The sequence below is a fragment of the Amblyomma maculatum genome, chromosome 2 (genome assembly GCF_055883805.1).
Source record: "Amblyomma maculatum isolate TAMU_Amacu chromosome 2, ASM5588380v1, whole genome shotgun sequence".
Taxonomy (NCBI): Eukaryota; Metazoa; Arthropoda; class Arachnida; order Ixodida; family Ixodidae; genus Amblyomma; species Amblyomma maculatum.
The window spans coordinates 105,433,154-105,453,154 of NC_139345.1; the positions used below are offsets into that span (position 1 = coordinate 105,433,154).

At 49.9% G+C, this 20,001-nt stretch overlaps 1 protein-coding gene across 1 annotated transcript in view; it reads right to left on the reverse strand.

Annotated features, from left to right (window-relative positions):
• Positions 1 to 20,001, reverse strand: part of LOC146199477 (peroxisomal ATPase PEX1-like) — an 85,859-nt gene that overhangs the window by 9,318 nt on the left and 56,540 nt on the right. Inside the window, exons 18-21 of the mRNA XM_084594958.1 lie at positions 12,863 to 13,031; positions 11,878 to 12,032; positions 2,679 to 2,854; positions 2,152 to 2,258 (exon numbers count right to left, since the gene is read on the reverse strand). Coding sequence (XP_084451084.1) covers positions 2,183 to 2,258; positions 2,679 to 2,854; positions 11,878 to 12,032; positions 12,863 to 13,031 — 576 coding nt within the window. The 3' untranslated portion in view covers positions 2,152 to 2,182. The remainder of the gene's footprint in view (positions 1 to 2,151; positions 2,259 to 2,678; positions 2,855 to 11,877; positions 12,033 to 12,862; positions 13,032 to 20,001) is intronic.

Consider the following 20,001-nt stretch of genomic DNA (forward strand, 5'->3'; position numbering starts at 1 on the left):
CGCGCACAAACGCTCCGAGAAGGATCCGTGAAAAAAGCAGGAGAGCAAAGCACAAAGAGGAAGAAAAATATCAGCAAAGAAGTAAAAAATCGGAGGGAGAAATCGCGACAGCGAACAAGATGCGGTGGGGCCAAAGTGCGGCGCAGTATAAGCAAAGCCCGCGAGGTCGGGCGAAAGAAAGGAAGGATCCAAAGCAAACTCCTCTCGCCGGCGGCGCCCCCGAAGCGAAGGCGAAACTCAATTTTGCGCGCACGCAACGCCCTGGGCCCCACAACGGCCGCGCAAGAAGCGAGCGCAAGCCGATAAGCAGCAATCATCGCGACGAGGACCGCACCCGAAAGAAACAAGAAAACTCAGCCCAAAGGCGGTGCGTTACAGTCTAAACCTGGTTCCACGCGGAACACCCGACACACACACAGACTCACCCAGGGGGTATTAAGCAAACACCAGGAGTGACAAGGACCTCTACAAGGAAAAAGGAGGTGGCGCGGAGGCTGCGGGGAAGCCAGACGCAACAAGGAAAGCGACGAACGCGAAGAACTAAGGAAAAAGCCCGAAAATAAAAGTCCCGCTGATTATTCCTCCCTGTCGAGTCGAGTGTGCCCTGAAGAGCGACAAAAGCCTGAAGGGCACCGCCGTTACTGGTGCGAAGAGAAGGCGGTGAGGGAGGCGGCATTTACGGGCCGCCGGCTACAGCGCGAGAACGCGCCAACGGGAACCAAGACTCGTCGCATCCCCTTGGCACGGGACGGAGGAGAGAAGAAAAAGGGAGAAGAAAGGAAACAGTGCTATAACGATGAGAGGACTGATTTATTTTTCTCTTAAGTACAACGTTTACCTTTCTATCTTCCTATTTCCCTCTTTTTTTTTTTTCGCTCTCCTTTCCGCATGAGCGAAGAAGGGCTTGCGGCACACATTACAAGCACCGCAGCGACAACAAGAGAAAGGCACAGAGAGGGAAGTGGGGTATACACCGCTCATTACGGGTCGGTGCAACATGCCCGCAACATCTAACGCAGCGTTCACAGCCAACGCAGAGGCGGGCAAACAGGTCGGCTGGGACAGGCAGGCGAGCAGACGCGGGCGAAATCGGATGATCCCATGCTCGGCTGACCAAAGCACTTCACCAGCGAGGTCGCACCGGCCTATGCCCCCCTCCCCCCCCCCCCCCCCTCCCATCCACTCGCCCTTCCCAGAAGAAAGAGAGTGCCCTCTTTCTCAGCGCTTCTGTCTCTTCGATTGATAAACAAGAGCCGCCGCCATTGCCGTTCGGTAGCCGCTGGCACTGCGCGAAAGGGTGCTTATACTGTTCTGCGCGCCGCTGAGATCTAACCACCCTCATCCCCCCCTCCCTCCCTTTTTCCCAGCGTTTCCCGTTTTACTCACTCACCACCACCGCGGGCTCCAATCAGGCGGCACATTTTCCAGCTTAACAACGGGTCGTTGTCACTTGCTGCTTTTACTGTAGTCTAGGCGCCACTTTGGTTTGTTTGCTTCTGGGGCAAATTTGCACTGAGAGCAAACGAGAACTTCGTTATTATTATTATCATTTTTTGTCGTTTCCTGCTTCACAAGATCTTGCCACCCGGAAGCCGCCCGTCTTCTTGACCGAGTGTCTCCCCCGCGCTCCGGAGCCGTGTTTAGGAGTGGAGCAATCCTGACAGAGAGGGAGGTTGAGGACGAGCAGCCTCCAGATTTCCTACACCTGAAAAGCGGCAGCTTGCACTGGGACGACACGGACGGCACAATTGCTCGCGAGACGAGGTGCAAAGGAAAGTGCGAAGATTTCTTGGTGATAACGATTAACAAAAAAAAAAAAAAAACAAATTTAGCACCATCAGATCGCGTGCAGTCCGCTACACGATATACGTGAGAGAGCGGAAAATGCGTCAGGCTTTGCAAAAGTCTAGTCGAACACACTGCATCAAAGTAATAACATGAATAACAACAGTCTCGTGAAACCCCATTGTGCGATTCGTCAGCCGCTCGCCGATAAATTCGCTCACGTATCGGTTCTAACGTATAAGTAAGTATATTTGACCGCGTTCGTACTCAGTCTCGACAGGCTACTGCATACCACACACCGGCACATGGCAGGCGATTGTGCTCCGAACTGCGCGCGATACGGGGCTCGAGATCCATATAACTCACCACTGTTCCGCAAAGGCGAGCGCGGAAGTCTTCAGGCCAGTGTCACGCGCTTGCCAGCAGCCATGCGAAGTTCGGCGAGCGAGGAACTGGATCTGAACAGGGAGTATCTGGGGAGAGAATAGAGAAGGGGAGAATGTTTCCGAGTGTCTCCACCAGAGCATAAGCGTAAAGCAACACGGTGTTGCGTAAAGGCCCGTTCACACTTGCGACTCGCCGAGGTTGCGCGACCCGTCGAAAAGCGACTGTCGCAAATGGTCGCATTGGTCGAAAAGCGACAGTCGCAGGCCATTCGACAACTGCTGGATTTTCCAACTTTGCGACTGCTGGTCGCAAACCGTTAAACCAATCAGCGGCTTAGCTGACGTGAACGTAAGTTAGCTTATGTGGTGAACAGTCAAGGTAGACAAGAAGTGGAAAGCGACCCGCAGGACGCATTTGCAAGTGTGAACATCGGTCGCGCTGCGCGGCTCTCTGGTCCCGCGCCCTTCGTGACTCGCAAGTGTGAATAGACGTTAATAATGCCTTACATGGCGTCGAACTTGCTCCTTTCCTTGGCAGATACCGAGGCGGACGTCTTGGCGAGCGCCTGCTCCAGGTGGCGCTGGTGAATGCTCAGTGCCAGGGCGGTGCTGTCTCGCCGTGACCGACGACGCTGCTGGCGGCGCGGGCCTTGGCCCAGGAGGTTCTCGGAGAGCGCGCCCACCTGAAGAAATGTGCCCGCGGGCGATTCAGCTACCGCACTAGGTACGAATAGGCAAAGCTTAAATAACAGTGGCTCTCAATCACGGAAACCACGAAGACTGTCTTTTTATCTGAGGTCATGCTATTCCGAGTGTATATAACAGCAGAGTGTCACAACGGAACCTTACCACCGTATTGAAACATATAGGGTCTGTACTATGGACCGTAATCCGAGTTTTCGTCGTTATCGAAAGTGTGACGATCTCAACGACCTCGAGTCATTTGCTTGGTGGAAACACCGGAACCGGATGTCACTATCACTTCCGGCTCTGGCGTTTACACCAACCACCTGAATCGAGGTCGTGGAGATTGCGACAGTTTCGACGGAATACGGACCCTGGAAGTAATGCATGAGACAAGTCGCGGCGTAAGAGCACGATTGGGACCGGTTTGGCAGGATGGTGGGGGAACCCCCAGCTTCACACTGCGACGAGTTCAGTTAGCTACGAAAAAGCGAAGCGAGTGGGCGAGCTTGAGAGTGTGCCCGTTTCCTGGCTGCGTTAAGGAAACGATGGAGCGAACATTAGAACAATGACACGCGGTGAGGTTTTGCAATAAACTGGGGAAGTCGCCAACCTAGACGTCCGATACGATCAAGACAGCATACGGCAATGATGCAATATGCTCACTACGAGTGTGCAAATAATAATAATAATAATAATAATAATAATAATAATAATAATAATAATAATAATAATAATAATAATAATAATAATAAAGTTTACAGGAAATGAAAGTCGCAGTATCTATCACATTTTCTGTGTGGACAACTGAACTGAGCCGTGAAGGACGGGAGGAAGGAGAGAGTGAAAGCGGAAATCAAGAAAGAGGAGCTTAGCGGAGGACTACGGAGTAGTTTCAACCATCTGGGGATCGTTTACGTGCACTGACATCGCACAGCACATGGACGCCTCCCCGTTTCGCCTCCATCGAAACGCAGCCGCCGGCGGTCGCGATCGAACCCGAGTACTCCGGCACAGTAGTCGGGCATCTTAACCACTGCACCACCGCGGATGGGGCATGTCACATTACTTTAAAAAGAAAAACGATTTCCCCCTTTTCACAAGGCCAAAAATGTCTAACGTATTCGATCAAAGGTACCATACCTGACGTACTATACGCCAATGCCCCAATATCCTCTCTAACCTGCTAAATCTTTGAATATCTCTCATCTCCCTCTTTAGATTTGCGGAAAGAGCACACACGGCAAGATGACGTTTTAAGCATGGAGTCTGTTTAGCACCCGCTGTCGGTGCGGAAGGGAGAACATGATACCAAACCAATGGAGAATACTAGGCAAACCGAAGGCGACGCTAAACGGACCTTCGTGAGCCACTCGGACACTGGCGCCTACAAGGTGCGCTGCCGCTGCGCAAGTGCATTCGTCATCCTTCCTCCACTCCACGCTAGATTCGAGGCGCCAAATTGAGACGGCGCAAAACTCTATTACTTCTCGGTGCACATCCAAAACTCCTTGTCAAAGTATGAAGGCGAATTTAAGTGAACTTTTCGCAAAACTGAAACGGCACAAGACTATCACCTCTCGATGAGTACCTCAAATGAGTAGTCAAAGGGGAGAAGTGCTGAAGCAGATAATGAAACGCGCCCTTCATCAACGCTACGATCTCAGCCGCACCTACCGCATCAACAGTGCGCCTGTACGCCACTGTTATTTACGCCGCTGTCAGCACGAATGCACAATCAGGCCAGCGGGGCTCTATACCTCTATGCATGAAGCTCGCCTCTCCAACGGTACGCAGCACACAGCGTGCGCAGCAGGAGGCGTCCGGCAAAGGGTGAAGGAGAGGGGAGGTGGTGAAGGGTGGCAGTTCCTGGCCCTACGGGGCTGGGACGGTAGGCCAACGCCGCTTGCGGCGGGGGCTAGCCAGCCACTGATTTTTATCTGATGTAGGCCGTCATTGCACCCGCCACCGCTTCGGTGGTGGCGGACGACGGCTGTTGTTGCGGCGCGCGTCTTTTTCTCCCTCTTCTTTTTTTCTTTTTTGTGTATTTTCTCTTCTGTTCGCACGAGGCAGCGGAGGTGGCTCAGCTACAAAGCCAGTAGCAGGCCCGTGCATTTTCTTTTCTTTCTTCCTACAGCCACAACAACAACGTCCGGCAAACCAGTTTACGTCTACGCTATGCTAAATCGCGCTCATCGATGTCCGTCTAGGCGTCCTTCCTGTCAGCACGTGCACAGGTGTCACTGCAGCAGGCTGGTTAAAGGAAGCCGAATACCCCTGTCCTGTGCGTGTACATTATTTAGCGGCCTACATAATATACATATAGATACAATGGCACACCTTGACATATCAGACATCCCGCCACCTTCTCCTCTTCCCCCAGATCCGTTCCCGTCTCATGTTTCCGATTAAAATATTTGCGCCAGCGAACACGCGCTCTAGTTCCTTTTTGTTCGTACCCTCTCTCCCCCGTAATCTCACTCGGCAGGAGAAGGTATCTGTGCGCCGGATTCGGCAGGAGCGGCTCTGAGCCCTTCTGTGCGTCTTCGGTGGCGTGACGAACGCCTTCAAGTGACGGACAAATGCCCGCATTGTGGTGTATCACCAGAACTGTGCCATATGAAGCATCTACTGTGGACCTGCCCAGCTACGGCATCCGTGAGACAGCACCACCTAAGGAAAGTAGGCCTGCAGTGGAACCTGGACTGTGACAACCGCAAGTGGACACTAGAGAATCAGTTCATCGGCAACTTATGCGAATTTTTAAGAGAGACCTGTTTCTTCTTCTTCTTTCTCCTACTTCCCACTCCCTTTTTCACTATGTCGAATGACAAACCGTCTCGAATAAAAAAAAAAAATAGAACTGCTAAACCCAACCAGTGGAGCCAGACAGAAGAGAGCCGGCAATAAAGCCATTTCATGACTCATACTGCTCTCCACAGCGGGAGGAGCAGTGCTTTTTTTTTTGTTTGTTTGTTTGTTTGTTTCTTGAACGGATAGCTTCCATCACACGAACGATATTTTAGCAAGGCTGACGACCGACTGCGCGAGTTGATACTGATTCATCGCAAAAACCGACGGAAAAGACGTAACACGATAAAAGCTAGAAGCAAACAAGTCAGAGGCCGGACTGATAACTTAAATTTTACTGAACGAAAGTGGTAAAAGAAGGCTGTACAAAGATACGCGCGCACATGCCCGCAAACCGTGAAAGGGCGGGCATCAAACGAGTTACAGACACAATAACACGTCATCTAAAAAACGCCAATTCTTTCAAACTATAATTCACACACGGCGCTGCAACACACTTGGGAGGGAGGTGGTGAAGGGTGGCTATTCTTGGCCCTACGGGGCTGTGACGGTAGATCAACGCCGCATGCGGCGGGGGCTAGCCAGCCACCGATTTTTTTTTTTTTTTTTATCTGCTGTAGGCCGTCATAGCACCCGCCACCGCTTAGGTGGTGGACGACGGCTGTTGCGGCGCGTCTTTCCCTCAATCTTCTTTTTCTTTCCTCTCTACATTCTTCTGTCCGCACGAGGCAGCGGAGGTGGACCGCGCCTTTCCCTTCCTATAAATCAATCAATCAGCGGAGGTGGCTCAGCTACAGAGCCAGTATCAGGCCCATGCATTTTCTTTTCCTTCTTCCTACAGCCACAACAGCAACACACTTGGCATTTGCCGCGGTACATCAGGCCTCAACTATCTATCTATAGATTTGTTTGCTGCCGTCCCATAGCTGGAAATTAGGGCTGCAAACAGACGGATCATTTTCCAACTAACATTTGCGAGATTTGCAGTGCAAAGCCAGGTTATTTAGAAGATGCCGCCCTCCCCAACCAGATTAAGTTTTCACTCAGGCGCACATTAACCAAGGCGGCACAAACAATCGGACCATATTAGGCCCATGGTTTGTGCTGCCTGGTAAGACCCCCTTCCTCTCTGCCCGTATAAGTCTGTCCTACAGGGTAGCGAATCTGATAAACCACATCATTCTTGCAGATGGCGAACCTACTTTGATGGAATAGCGAGCACTGAGATCTTGTTATTCTGGTTTCATCTATGCGCAAAGGCTGCCAATTTTATTTTAGCTGTGGAAACAACAGCTGCATTGTGCTTTGCCACGACTTTCTTCAGTCGGTGTGAAATGTCGTGTAGCTAAAAGGTGTAGCAGCGCCACTTTGGTACCGCGCAACCACATCAGCCCTTTCCTTGTCTCAACGGTGTCAGAACACGCATCTTAGTGCAGTGCTCTTGCACCCCTTTCGTTCAATAATATGTCAGTTGTCAGCCGAGCCTCTGTCTTGTTTGCCTCTGCTGTCATGTTGCGTCTTTTCAGTTGGCTTTTGCAATTATAAATCCTGCTCACGTCGCATTCACCGGTCATTCACCGCATAAAGTGTACGCTACGGCTTTTTTATTCATCACGCCCAGAACAAAAAAGAAAATCCTTGCATGCTTCCTCTGTACCAGTTTCCGGAAGTATTCCTCACACTGCAGCAGAAACACAGTTAAACGCTTGCGCTATGCCTGCTTCACAAAATACCAGAACTTCCGTAAACGCTGAGCAAACAGCCCAGAAAATAACTAAGGACTCTACACTGGTATCTGCTTCTCGCGCAATACGCCAGCTCATTCGAGTGCCAGCTGAGAGCGCTTAAAGTAAAAATTTGGAGGACGCTTAAGCTTCGCCTTCAAGAGTGGAACGCGATAGCGTTATTGCACCTCGTCGAGAAAACTTACTAAACGCAAGGGTATTGGGGCATCCTCGCACCGTACCCGCGCAGCCCGAAGGGGAGAAGCGGGTGAGCGAGGATAGTGATCTAAAGAAAGGAAAGACGCTTGATTCTACAACCTGTGAGGGTGCACGGCGAAACGTCAGGGGCGAGTGGCGCGCCACGTGTCGGGGCAGCGCCGCACATTGCGAGGAGGGTTCTTCTGTGTTTGCCGCAAGATGGCTCTGCATGTGAGCAGAGCGCAGAAGAAATGTAGCGGAAACGTACTTCGCTACTCGTGTAACTGCGACTTCTGTAAGTAACATGCTCATAATTACCGATATACACTGCAGTATAACGTTCTACGGCATGTTTCTAAGGCAACACCGCATTCACTAGAAGCGCTTTTGTACCGCTTTCAAGCATCGAAAAAAAAACTCGTGGCTGAGTGGTAGCGTCTCCGTCTCACACTCCGGAGACCCTGGTTCGATTCCCACCCAGCCCATCTTGGAACTTGCTTTTTATTTATGAAGTGCATGCCGGGATTTATCGCTCACTGGACGCCGACGACACCGGCTTTTCTGCGACACGAGCTCCTTAACGCTACCGCGTTAAAATAGAGCAGGTTCAGAGAAGAGAGCCTGCCGTGGAGACATTCGCTTTTTGCATGTTGAAGACAATGAAAGAAGAAGCCTCCGTGCATAAGAATGCCAAGGCGCGCGCTCAGCACCAGAGTCGTACACGCTTGCCTCGACAATCAGTAGGATCGGTGGCGCCATCTAGTGGCAGACTAGCCAGTCAGCACTCGCCGCAACAATCGCGTCTGAAAAGCGCGACACTGACATTGCTTAATAAATTATAAATAGGCGCAGAAAGAAATTCGGTCAATCTCGCCGTCGAGAGTGGATGCAGTTATAGAGAACCACTATATAGAGTTCACTACCGATGCAAGCATGGAATGAAGTGGAGGAAAGGCGTACGGTACTCAAGAGCGTCTCGTTTTTCTTTCAGCAAGTCTCTCTTCTGACGGCGCGGCAGAGGTGTACTGAAAAGTGAGCTTTGCGCAAGTTCGTTTATGTTCGCCTTCGCGCTGACGGTGCGCCTCAATCTACCGAGAAGATAGTTATGCGTCACGAAACAGTAGTTTAGAACGTTAGACGCTCGGCTAGTGGACCGGACTACCCGGGTTCGAACCTGACCGCGGCGGCCGCGTTTCGATGGAGGCGAAACGAAATAATAATCATAATTGGTTCACAGGAAGGGAAAGGCGCAGTATCTGTCACACCTACTCTGTGGACACCTGAACCGCGCCGTAAGGGAAGGGAGGAAGGTTAGAATGAAAGTGGAAAGAGAGAAAGAGGAGCCGTAGTGGAAGGCTACAGAATAATTTCGACCGGCTGGGGATCTTTAACGCGCACTGACGTCGCACAGCACACGGACGCCACTTCATTTCGCCTCCATCGAAACGCAGCCGCCGCGGTCGGGTTCGAACCCGGGAACTCCGGCGCAGCCACGTGCTATTTTCATGCAACATGACCGTCACGTCCCGTGATATTCTCATAATAATAATAATAATTGGTTCACAGAAAAGGAAAGGCGCAGTATCTGTCACACTTGTTCTGTGAACACCTGAACCGCGCCGTAACGGAAGGAAGGTGGGAGTGAAAGCGGAAAGAGAAGGTGGTGAAGGGTGGCAGTTCCTGGCCCTACGGTATACCTACGGGGCTGGGACGGTAGGTCAACGCCGCTTGCGGCGGGGGCTAGCCAGTCACCGAATTTTCTGTTGTAGGCCATCATTACACCCGCCACTGGATCGGTGGTGGACGACGGCTGTTGTTGCGGCGCGCGTCTTTCTCTCCCTCTTCCTTTTCTTTTCTTCGCCATTTTCTCTTCTGTCCGCACGAAGCAGCGCAGGTGGCTCAGCTACAAAGCCAGTAGCAGGCCCGTGCATTTTCTTTTCTTTCTTCCTACAGCCAAAACAACACCACGCCAACCCTGTTTCCCGCCATCTGTTTTAGAGCGCAGCTCTTTGGCGCCCGTTCCTGGGTTTCGCGGCGGCGTCGGCGTTGTCCCTCGTAACCAGCTCCACTTTCACTCCCACCTTCCTTCCTTCCCTTACGGCGCGGTTGCTGTGTCCACAGAAAACGAGTGAGACAGATACTGCGCCTTTCCATTCATGTGAACCAATTATGAAAGGCACGCTTCACAGCTCAAGTGGACTTTCACTCTCACCTTCCTTCCTCCCCTTACAGCGCGATTCAGGTGTCCACAGAAACAAGTGTGACAAATACTGCGCCTTTCCATTCATGTGAACCAACTTTGAAAGGCACGCTTCAGAGCTCAAGTGGACTTTCACTCTCACCTTCCTCCCCTTCCGGCGCGATTCAGGTGTCCACAGAAACAAGTGACCAACACTTCGCCTTTACATTCGTGTGAAACAATTATGAAAGGCACGCTTCACAGCTCAAGTGGAAGACGCGAACACAAATGGTGCACACTGCAAAGATAATTCATGAATAATGCGAGCGCCCACACCGAACTGCAGGGTAACATGTGCAGTAACCGAGAATTCACACACTCAGAGAAAAGCATCATATTTTGATGTAGCTTGCTTATTATATACACCTAGTTCACCACGGTAAAAAACAAAAACAAAAAAACTTCTCTTTTCAAAATATGTCTCGAATGGCATCGTTCCAGCATTAAGCTCTTTGGCGCCTGTTCCTGGGTTTCGCGTCGTCGTCGCCATTGTCCCTCGTAACCAGTTGTCTGTAATTGTACATATATGTCTTGCTCGAATTAGTTGCCTAAATCTATAGAAAAGCTGAAACAGGTGACGAGCTGCGCTCAAATATCGCATTAGAAAGTACCGTAATCGTCATTTTTTTATTTTTTCTCTCTCATCTTTTTTTTATCTTGAGCTGTGCGGTCTGGCGTCAAACCGCACGAAATTCTTGGCTTCACGCCAAGACTGTCGCCAAGTCCTGCTAGATGTGTTTACTAATTGCCTTACCTTTAGAGTACTAGAATACTAGCAGTTCATTATAGTTCTACCTTATGCTTTTACCTTACCTTAGCCACTGTGCCCAAGACGTGGGATCGAATCCCGGCCTCGGCGGTCGCTTTTCGATGGAGGCGAAAAGCTAGCGCCCGTGTGCTGTGCGATGTCAGTGCACGTTAAAGAACCCCAGGTGGTCGAAATTTCCGGAGTCCTCCACTACGGCGTCTCTTATAGCCTGAGTCGTTTTGGGACGTTAAACCCCAAGACCAGACCAGACCTGCTTTTCCTTCGGCATGTATTACTTCAGGCCGCCGCGATGGACAGGGCGTCGCATCCAGCTGTGTCACCGGATTACACTGAAGCGCGGTAGGCAGTGCTCCGTAAAACAAACAAAAAAAAAAGCAGGTGTGGTGACGATCATTGAATAGGTAATCAGTGAGTCGTTATCTCAAGAGACTCAAGGGACATATATCAGTTATCACCTAAGGTGACATTCTCCCGATGTTGCCTTTTGCGGCACGTCCATTTCGGTTAAGTTGACGATATCCCAGGTTGGCTCTAACCCGCAAAAGCACAGGTAGTGTGCTTTTGCGGGGTATGCACCCGGTTGGCTTTAGCCCGCGAAAGCTCCGACAGTGCCAACATGTGGTATCATCAACTTGACAGCAATTGATATGTCGCAGAAGACGACATCGGGACTCTTCGGGAGAATACCAATCGCAGTCGTAATTAACACTCGTGCTCCGCGCGGGACTCCCGTCTCTCCGCGAAAAGCAAATCCTACCTTCCATACTCCGTGGAGGGTTACAACAAGCAGGCACCGATATTTCCACGCCCGTAGTAAAAGCTAATCGAAGTCGCGAATTTCATGCGTCAAGGTACCTACATTGCTCATGAAACGACCGAGTCGCGAAAAGAGATTTTTCGAATAAAACGGGCCTCCACGACCTTGGTTCACACAACCGAGGCAAATTCCCTACTGCGGAATCTGGCGAGTTTAGCGAAGCTTTCCATCATCAGTAAAAAATCGTGACGACACGCAAGCCGCCATTATTTCCGTGTGGCGCCAGTGCCCTATAAAATCTCCAAAGCATGTATGAAGCACAATACATAAAAGCACACAATACAAATTTCCCAGCAATAATGATGATATTTTGTGTTTCCTCGTTAATAAACGCTCGCACCCCTTTTGGTACTTCTGCCGCAATCATGCCAACAGCCCTGCATGCACGATACAGTTTATACCCGACCAGTTCAGCGTGTACACGCTGCAGACAAGGCCTGGATAAACTAGAGATGAAAACTGACCTCCAGCTGAAGCTGGCGCGCCTGGTCGGACGTGCATTCTGCGGGTCCCTGGATGGCCGACGGGGCACAAAAGAACTCGGTCTCTCCAAGACCCGGCGCGTCGTCCGATGACCACAAGCAGTCAAGGCGCCGTCCAGGGCTGTCCCCCTTCAGTTCTGCGGAGCCGCCAAAGAAAAAAAAGAAAAAAGAAAAGGAACAAAAAAAGAAAGAAAAAAAGAACGGTTCACAACAAAGCATCAGCGGGCTCTGCATTAGCAAAGCATTTGCATTAGACAAAAATTCAAAGCTGCAAACGAACCCGCCACTTAACGAACTTTCGACGCGGCACCCTTAGAACGTGCGCGTGGTCTTAGCATAGAGCTATGAAACACCGGCGAATTAGCGCACATCACTGTCGTGAGTCGTGACGAAACAACAGCGAGAACAACGTTAAGTCGCCACGTGGCGCATTCCCAAATCGTATTAGAAACTGCCCTCTTTTACTATTATTATTTTGGAACAGCGGCCTCATAGTAAGCGCGGCGGGTCGGGTTTAGAATTTCAAAGCTCTCCCTCTTAAATACGAGAAAAATTGAATTTCTGCTAGCCACTCAGCGCCTGTTCCGAACTCGTGCTAGGCCCACACAAAGTCATACGGTATACGGTACATTACGCAAGATTTAACGTCTCGAACTCGAAGCTGCTCACAGATTATGAGAGACGCCTTAGTAAAGCACCCTAGGTTAATTTTCTTTAACGTGCACTGGCATCGCACAATCCGTAGGAATGTTTGCATCGCCTTCATACACATGCGGTCCCTGCAGTCGGGATTCGATCCCGCGTTCTTGAGTTCGCTCAGAAGCCGCCCGCCCTGAGCCACCGCGGGGGATGGCAAGTAACGAAATGAGGTCGTTTCACTTGAAGCTCCGGGTGTACCCCAACGCGGGACGAAAATATATGCGCGAACAAACCGGAGGATGTCACTTCTAGCAGCAAAACAACGCACCATCCTCAGGAAAAACTTCGTGGACAACCTCCAGCTGAGCCGTGTAGAGCAGCGCCTGCAGGTCGGCGCCTGAGAAATGCTCCGTTCGCTCCGCCACAGAATCCAGGTCAACGTCGTCGGCCAGCAGGAGCTTGCGGCTCAGAGCCACCAGGATGCTCGCGCGTTCCTCCTTTAAAAACAAAAGAATGTAATAAAACATGGGGCAGGGGCAAGGGAAGAGATAAATGGATGTGGAGCTTTTTCTCACACTCTTTCTTGAACAAATTTCTAACTAGTTCGTTTACTCTTCCTCAGTATATACGCATTTGTTTTGAACATTTGCACGTCCGCAAAGTGCACAGTCACCGTCATCGTCATAATCACATTATACGTCCGCTGCAGGGTGAAGACCTGTCCTACTTATCACCCTGGCAAACTTCCTATATCAGCCGTCCACCTCAGGACGACCCAATTCAATCCGAGACTGCTAGGCATCGGCCTAAATATATACAGTTTGTAACGCGCACTATTCACGTGCCGAAATAAACTGCTCCCGATTCCGTTGCAGAAAGGGGCCGATAAAATGTTTACGTACAATGGGAAGCAGTGCAAAACCACAACAGACATAAAAGGCAAGACCGGGCACAGGCCTTGCTTTGCGCCGTTTTCCCTTCCCGGCGAACGACCAACCAGCCTGAAATGCGTTATTCATGTTTATGCGAAGGTTGATAATGACGGTAACGAATGGCAATTAATAGTAGCTCGGTGTCAGAACAATGACAGCCTTTCTTAAGGTATGCTTGAAACTATCTCTTATCATTCCGCTTTTTTCTACTCTTGTTTCAGCTTATTTGTGGCCTATAGGTTTCAAAGGTTGCGTGATTACCCAAAGGAACTGTAGGGCGGCCCGCGGGCGCACCACAGTGAAGTGCCAATAAAGACGCACTACGGTGACATATTTACGAGGGATGCGGAGAACCACACGTGCTTCACCATGCTTCACATACGTTACTAAGAAAGCGACTTGTTCGTGTCGCTGTTGAGTCGCTCGCAATGGTGTAGGACAGCCGGCAATTGCGACCAGCCATTAGACAATTTTATCACAGCGAAGACGTGAAATACACCGGACTGCCAGACGCCTAGGGGTGGAGTGGCGAAGGCACTAATTAGGACGTGTCTAGCGTAAAGGCCAAATATGTACTACACGATAGCACTTCAGAAGGTCAAAATATAGCTAAAGTTGTTGAAGCTGATCCTCGGCTGTATTGTCACGGGATCCGGAAAAAATGTCTCCGGAAAAAGCGTCCCTGGAAAAAGCGTCCCCGGAAAAAACGTCCCCGGAAAAAATGTCCCCGAATGGGGCTGAAGTCTTGCGCTATATATGGCGTAGACTACGTTTCCCCGTGGCGAGCTGCAATGATGAATGATGCATGTTAACTTTATTACAGCGGTTTCACCTGTCTGCTTGGAATTGACCGCGAACATCCAACTGATGTGGGCATTCATGACAAAATGGGAAAAGAGGAGCTGACCACTGGCGTTACCAGAGAAGCTTGGAGCGATGCTTTAATATGTCCATGATGCACGACCGGTTAAGCCTCGTTCTGCTTATACCATCATCACTCTTATCACGATTCTACACCAGCATCATAAAAACGGTTGAACCTCGTCACCAGAAGGTCTAGAAAGTAATTCTAGTGACGTCTTCTGCTTTGGGCGGTTACCCGAGACTACCATACGCCGATCTGCTTGTACCTTTCTTTCTAAGTGGACAGTGTTACCAAATTCATTAGACCTGCCATGTATGATTGCTTAACGAGCTGCGGAGCTCGGAACCTCGCAAAGTATAAAGAGTCAGATGGTTCTTTCATCTTGCTTTTACACAGTTCTTGTAAACATTTCGGGCCCCCAGAGAACGCAGGTGCCAAATGATGATTACATTTAACTCAAGGCCAAGAAAGAATGGCATAAACGTTTCTTTTTTTCTTTTTTTTTTTGTTTTTTTTTCATGTGAGTTCCGGAAGAAATCGTTTTTAGGGCCGGCTTTGGCCTTGGGGATGTTTTTTCCTAGTTGCCGATTCTTCAGGGGACGTTTATTCCGAGGACGTTTTTTCCGGGGACGTACCTTCCGAGGACCTTTCTTCCGGGGATGTTTTTAACCACACCCGTATTGTCACAGGCAGCTCAGCGGCAGTGCCAGACAGCGTCATGGTCAAAAGAAGGGCATGGTACGCTGCGACGAACTGTTCACTTCGGAGTGCAAATCGAAAACAGCATCAGTCGAAAGCGTCGAATCCAATAAAAATATTTTGATTCAGTAATTAATATGCTGAAATATATATATATATATATATATATATATATATATATATATATATATATATTGGCTTTTCACACTCTCGGCAACGTGACTGCAGCAGCTATACTGCTTAACAGCATGCGAGACGTTGTCGAAGAAGGCGCCATCGGCGACTGCAAAGCCACCAGAATCGCAATTCAACCAGGACAACAAGCGAACTTCGGTGCCAGAGTAAGTGCTGCCACAGACAGGCTCTCTTGTAACCGGTGTACAAAAAGGAAGGGTCACAATCTCACGGCGCCCTCTGTCAGGCCACCTTTTCAAGTCGCCGCGAAATAAGAAGCGGTCGCGGGATTAAATAAGCACCGGTGCACAACACCGATAAAGGTATTAAAGCTCCTTCCTACCCACTCAAACAAAAAGAAAAAAAAAAGGCCTCCTTCCTCGATCCCTGGTGGCTGAGCGGGCATAAAAAAGCTGCGTAACGCCCGCTAACAAACAAAAAAGGAAAAAAAGGAAGGGGGGGGGGGGGGGGCGATGAAAAAAAAGATGTGCAAAGAGAATAAAAGACTGCAGCAGAAAGCAATAAATAAAAACAGAATTCGGCCAGCCACAGACTGCTCACGCACACGGGCGAACCTGGCCGGCAGTGGAGAGCCGAGAATTTCGAAAACCAAACTCTAAAGCACTAATCCGCCCGTGCTGCGGAAGAAATGAGGCCGGGAAGAATCGGCGCCAAGCATTGTGAACAAACGAATGGCTCGGTGGCTCTTGCCTCCCCCGGTCTCTTGGAAGCGGATATACATATAATACGCGCGGGGCGCCAGTCCCCTTATTTCCATGTGCATACGTGCGACGAACGCTATATATACACGAGCGAGGCTGCATCAAGAAGGATTTGCGGCCAGCACCGCAAAACCAGCACCGCAAAACAGGACAGTACAATGGCTTGGCAGCCTTTTTGCTCGACCTGCCTGCCACGTGTCGAAGCATCCCTGCGACACCGAAGGGTTTGAGAGAAGATTTTAGAGAGGTCTGCTTTTCGATCCTTTTGAGGGACTCCAGAATGTAGGTTAGCCGGGTACAAGCTCCGGATACTTTGACCTAGTGACAACGATGTGAGCAAGAATAAGACGGAAAGCGAATTACCTAAACAAGATGGTAAGTTGCTAATATACGAGCAAATTTGCTCACCAACTTGTCCAGACGAACTCCATCTCATTCCCAGGTTTTCTTATGTGGAACGCGGCGTGCCAACGGCGATGATGGTGATAAGCTCTTTATTTACTCCCAAAAATAAGGAAATCAGCCGAAAGACTGATCATGCTGCTTGGAGGTCATCACAAGGATCCCTTGGGACTCTGCGACCTCCAATGCGCGCAAAATGAGCTGACGCTGTTGGGCGAGCTCGGTGGTACACAGGAGGGACTCCCACGCATCCACTGTACCTGAATTGTCTGCACTGTGTTGTGTACATGTCCACATCAAGTGAATGAATGGGGCCGGTTGTAAGCAGTGTTTGCACGTAGGTGCATTAAGATGTGGGAAAAGTTTGCTATATAGCCATGGGATTGGAAAGGTTCCTGTTTGTATTTGCCAATGGACGGCCTCGCGAGCTGCTTCGTGAACTGCGCGTTATGAACGCGAAGTATTATCAGCCGCGGCTGAATCAAAAGTCGTGGAAGTGCCATTCAGAGCGTGCATTGAGTGGGTATAAAAGCTGTACAGATGACAGCCCAGACTGAATGTACAATACCGCTTCTAGAAAATATGAACCATTCTAGCCCGTCTGGCAAGTTCTTTCAAAGCGCCAACGGTGCTTGCCCTGCCTCACTTCGTCTCATAGCCTTTTTTAGCGCCCCCTTCCAGCAGGTATCAGGGCCGTTTGGTTTGGTGAAACTTTATTTCCCACAGTAGGAGTCCTGAAGGACACTGGGCTAGGGCCGTCCCTCATTAGCGAAAGGCGGACAACAATAAGTGACTTACTCAGAGTCAAAGACAAAAATTCAGAAAAAAACTAAGACTGCAAACAACGCAATGAACGCTGTAAACATACACACGAAACGAACAGAAGTAAAGCAGCACGCACGCACGCGCGCACACACACACACACACATGTACACACACACACACACACACGCACGCGCGCACACACACACACACACACACACACACACACACACACACACACACACACACACACACACACACACACACACACACACACACACACGCACGCACGCACACACACACTGCGACCTCGGGGACAAAAGCCGTAAAGACACCATGCAAACGACAAAGGCAAGGCAAAGCGACGTACTGGCAGCATGCTATGCAGCAGCAGCACCGCACAGATGATTAAACGGAACAGAGGGCACCACGGGGGCGGATATAAAGGGCCGAATTAAAACGAACAAAAGACACGAATAATATCGCAAGCCGCGCGTGTAGTAAAGCGAACAGAAGAAGGCGACGATGGGAGAGGGAGCAGAAAAAATAACGACACTGAAAGGCGAAGCCGATCGCTCTATGCGAGACTTCTAACGCAGCATCTTTCCATTACTTTCCCCTCTTTTTTTTTTTTTTTTTATCCACTATTCCCGGCAGACACACGCGGCGGCGCCAATCATCCGCGAAGCGCGCCAATGCGGCCAAGACAGGAAGGTGAATATGCGCGCTCAGGAGACGTGTTTTGTGGGGAAGCGAGCGGCCCATAGAAAGAGAAATCCGCTTCCGAACGCTCACTTCCTTCCGCACAGCGCGCACCTGAACCCCTCCAAGAAAAGCCGAAATAGAAAGGGAGGGGAGCATATAGACAGTAAAAACGAAAGCGAGACACAAATACCGGAATATAAGCCTAATCCCGCAAGTGACACAGCCACCTTCGCCGCCGCCGCCGCGACATCCCTGCGTTGTCTCCCTTTTCACTCCTTAAAGACAGGACGAACGGGGCAGCGCCAGCTTCGAAGAGAAGAACGTTTTTTGCATACCGCCATAAGCCGCTCGGCCGCCTATCTCCGGACAGGCACGTGTGCACGCACACCTCCGTCGCGAAAGAAACCTCGGCGCACATTCAGAGCGGATGATGACACTTTTTGTGCGAGGCCGGGAAAAGAAGGCGCTCGCATTGAATCCCCGTTTTCTCTCTCTGATAATTTGGTTCCCTTCTTATTCTGCACGTACGAGAGAGGCGGTGATGGGAAAGAGGAAGCCAATCCGCTAGCGAAGGCGTCGCGGCTGAGAAGGATTTCTCTTACCGCCAAACGAGGAGGCGCGTCTCGGTCTCGCTTTCCGTGATCCCGAGGCTTCACGTTTTTTTGTCAATTTTCCGCAAAATGCCGCCGCTCGAAAAGAAGAATGGGCCGCACGCCATACTGTGCAGGACACGGTGCGAAGCTTCCATTTTCTGTCTTTTTCAGGCCAGAAAGATGGAGCAGCGATAAATCAAACCGAGCGCACCGCAAGGCCGCTCGGTTCAGTTTGGAGAAGCTGCAGAATAAATACTGAATGACGGAATGTCGTCTCCCGAAAGAGAGATTAGAGAGGAAAGCTTAGACCTCTTCTCCGGACGCCTATTTGCGTATTCTCCGCGGCGGCTCCTGTGACGACCTGCCAGGCGCTCGCGCGAGCTGGCTCGAGGAAACGGAAATAATAATGAGACGATGTATAAATATTTCTTTTCATATTTTTATGATTTTTCTTCTTCGGCCCCAGAAAAGGAGATGGGGAAATGAAGGGCAGAAAGAGGGTGTTGGCGAACGGAAGGGCAGTACGATTGCTTTCACATAAAAAGCTGGGATAACGGCAACGTCATCTCCGGAATTGGCTGTAATCTCTCTTTCTCTCTCACTCACTCATTCACACGCAAGCACACACACACGCGCCATGTAAGCATTAAGTGCATGTAAGTGCAGAGCATGTAAGTGCAGATTCTGCAGTGTTCTCGGCACTCACTCATTCACACGCAAGCACACACACACGCGCCATGTAAGCATTAAGTGCATGTAAGTGCAGAGCATGTAAGTGCAGATTCTGCAGTGTTCTCGGAACTTTTTTTTTCTTTGCCTCTCCCATCTATACTAAAGTTCTGTTTACGTCATTTGCGAGGTAACCTAAAAAATGCACCCTATTTGCGATATGAAGATAGCTATATATAGCGCGCAGCGGCCTCAACGCTAGGAAGTCTTGAATTCACTGATTGCAGGTGCTGGTCACGTTTACTTCCTTCGAATTTCCTCGCGCCAGACCACCAGGGCGCTGCCTTTACTGAACTTGATATTCAGGAGTATGCACGCGGTTTAAATATTTTAAAAAAATTACGAGAGACTTTAGCGACTAAAGCAGTGAAAGGCGAAAGCCCGAGTGCCGCATTCTGCTACGCAACTGGCACTGATTAGTAATGAATTAATTAGTTAATTAACTAATTAGTATTTAGGTAGGTAAATAAATAATTACTTCAGCAACTGATTAACTGTTAATAAGTTAATTAGTAATTGATCATTGATTGACATATGGCCATATAAGGCACGAATTCGCGCATACCGTGGTGGTGCTCTGTGATTGGTCGAGACCTCTATGATATCATCCCGCCTCGGCCAATCAGAACGCCGCAAAAGTGGGACACATTTTGTCCACGACAGCATGAGCCATTATGTTCAACTAAAAGAAGCATTCGCTTTAGCTAAACAAATGCCTGGCTGGCGAGTGGTGATGGAATTGACGCGGAAAAAGAAGGAAAAAGAAGGGAAAAAAATGCCTTACGCGAACGACTGAGTGCAGAAGATAAAAAAAAAGGAACAAAGTACGCTTCTTTTAGAATTATGTTTCCGTGCTAAAACATTTTGGGGTTGACCCATTACAT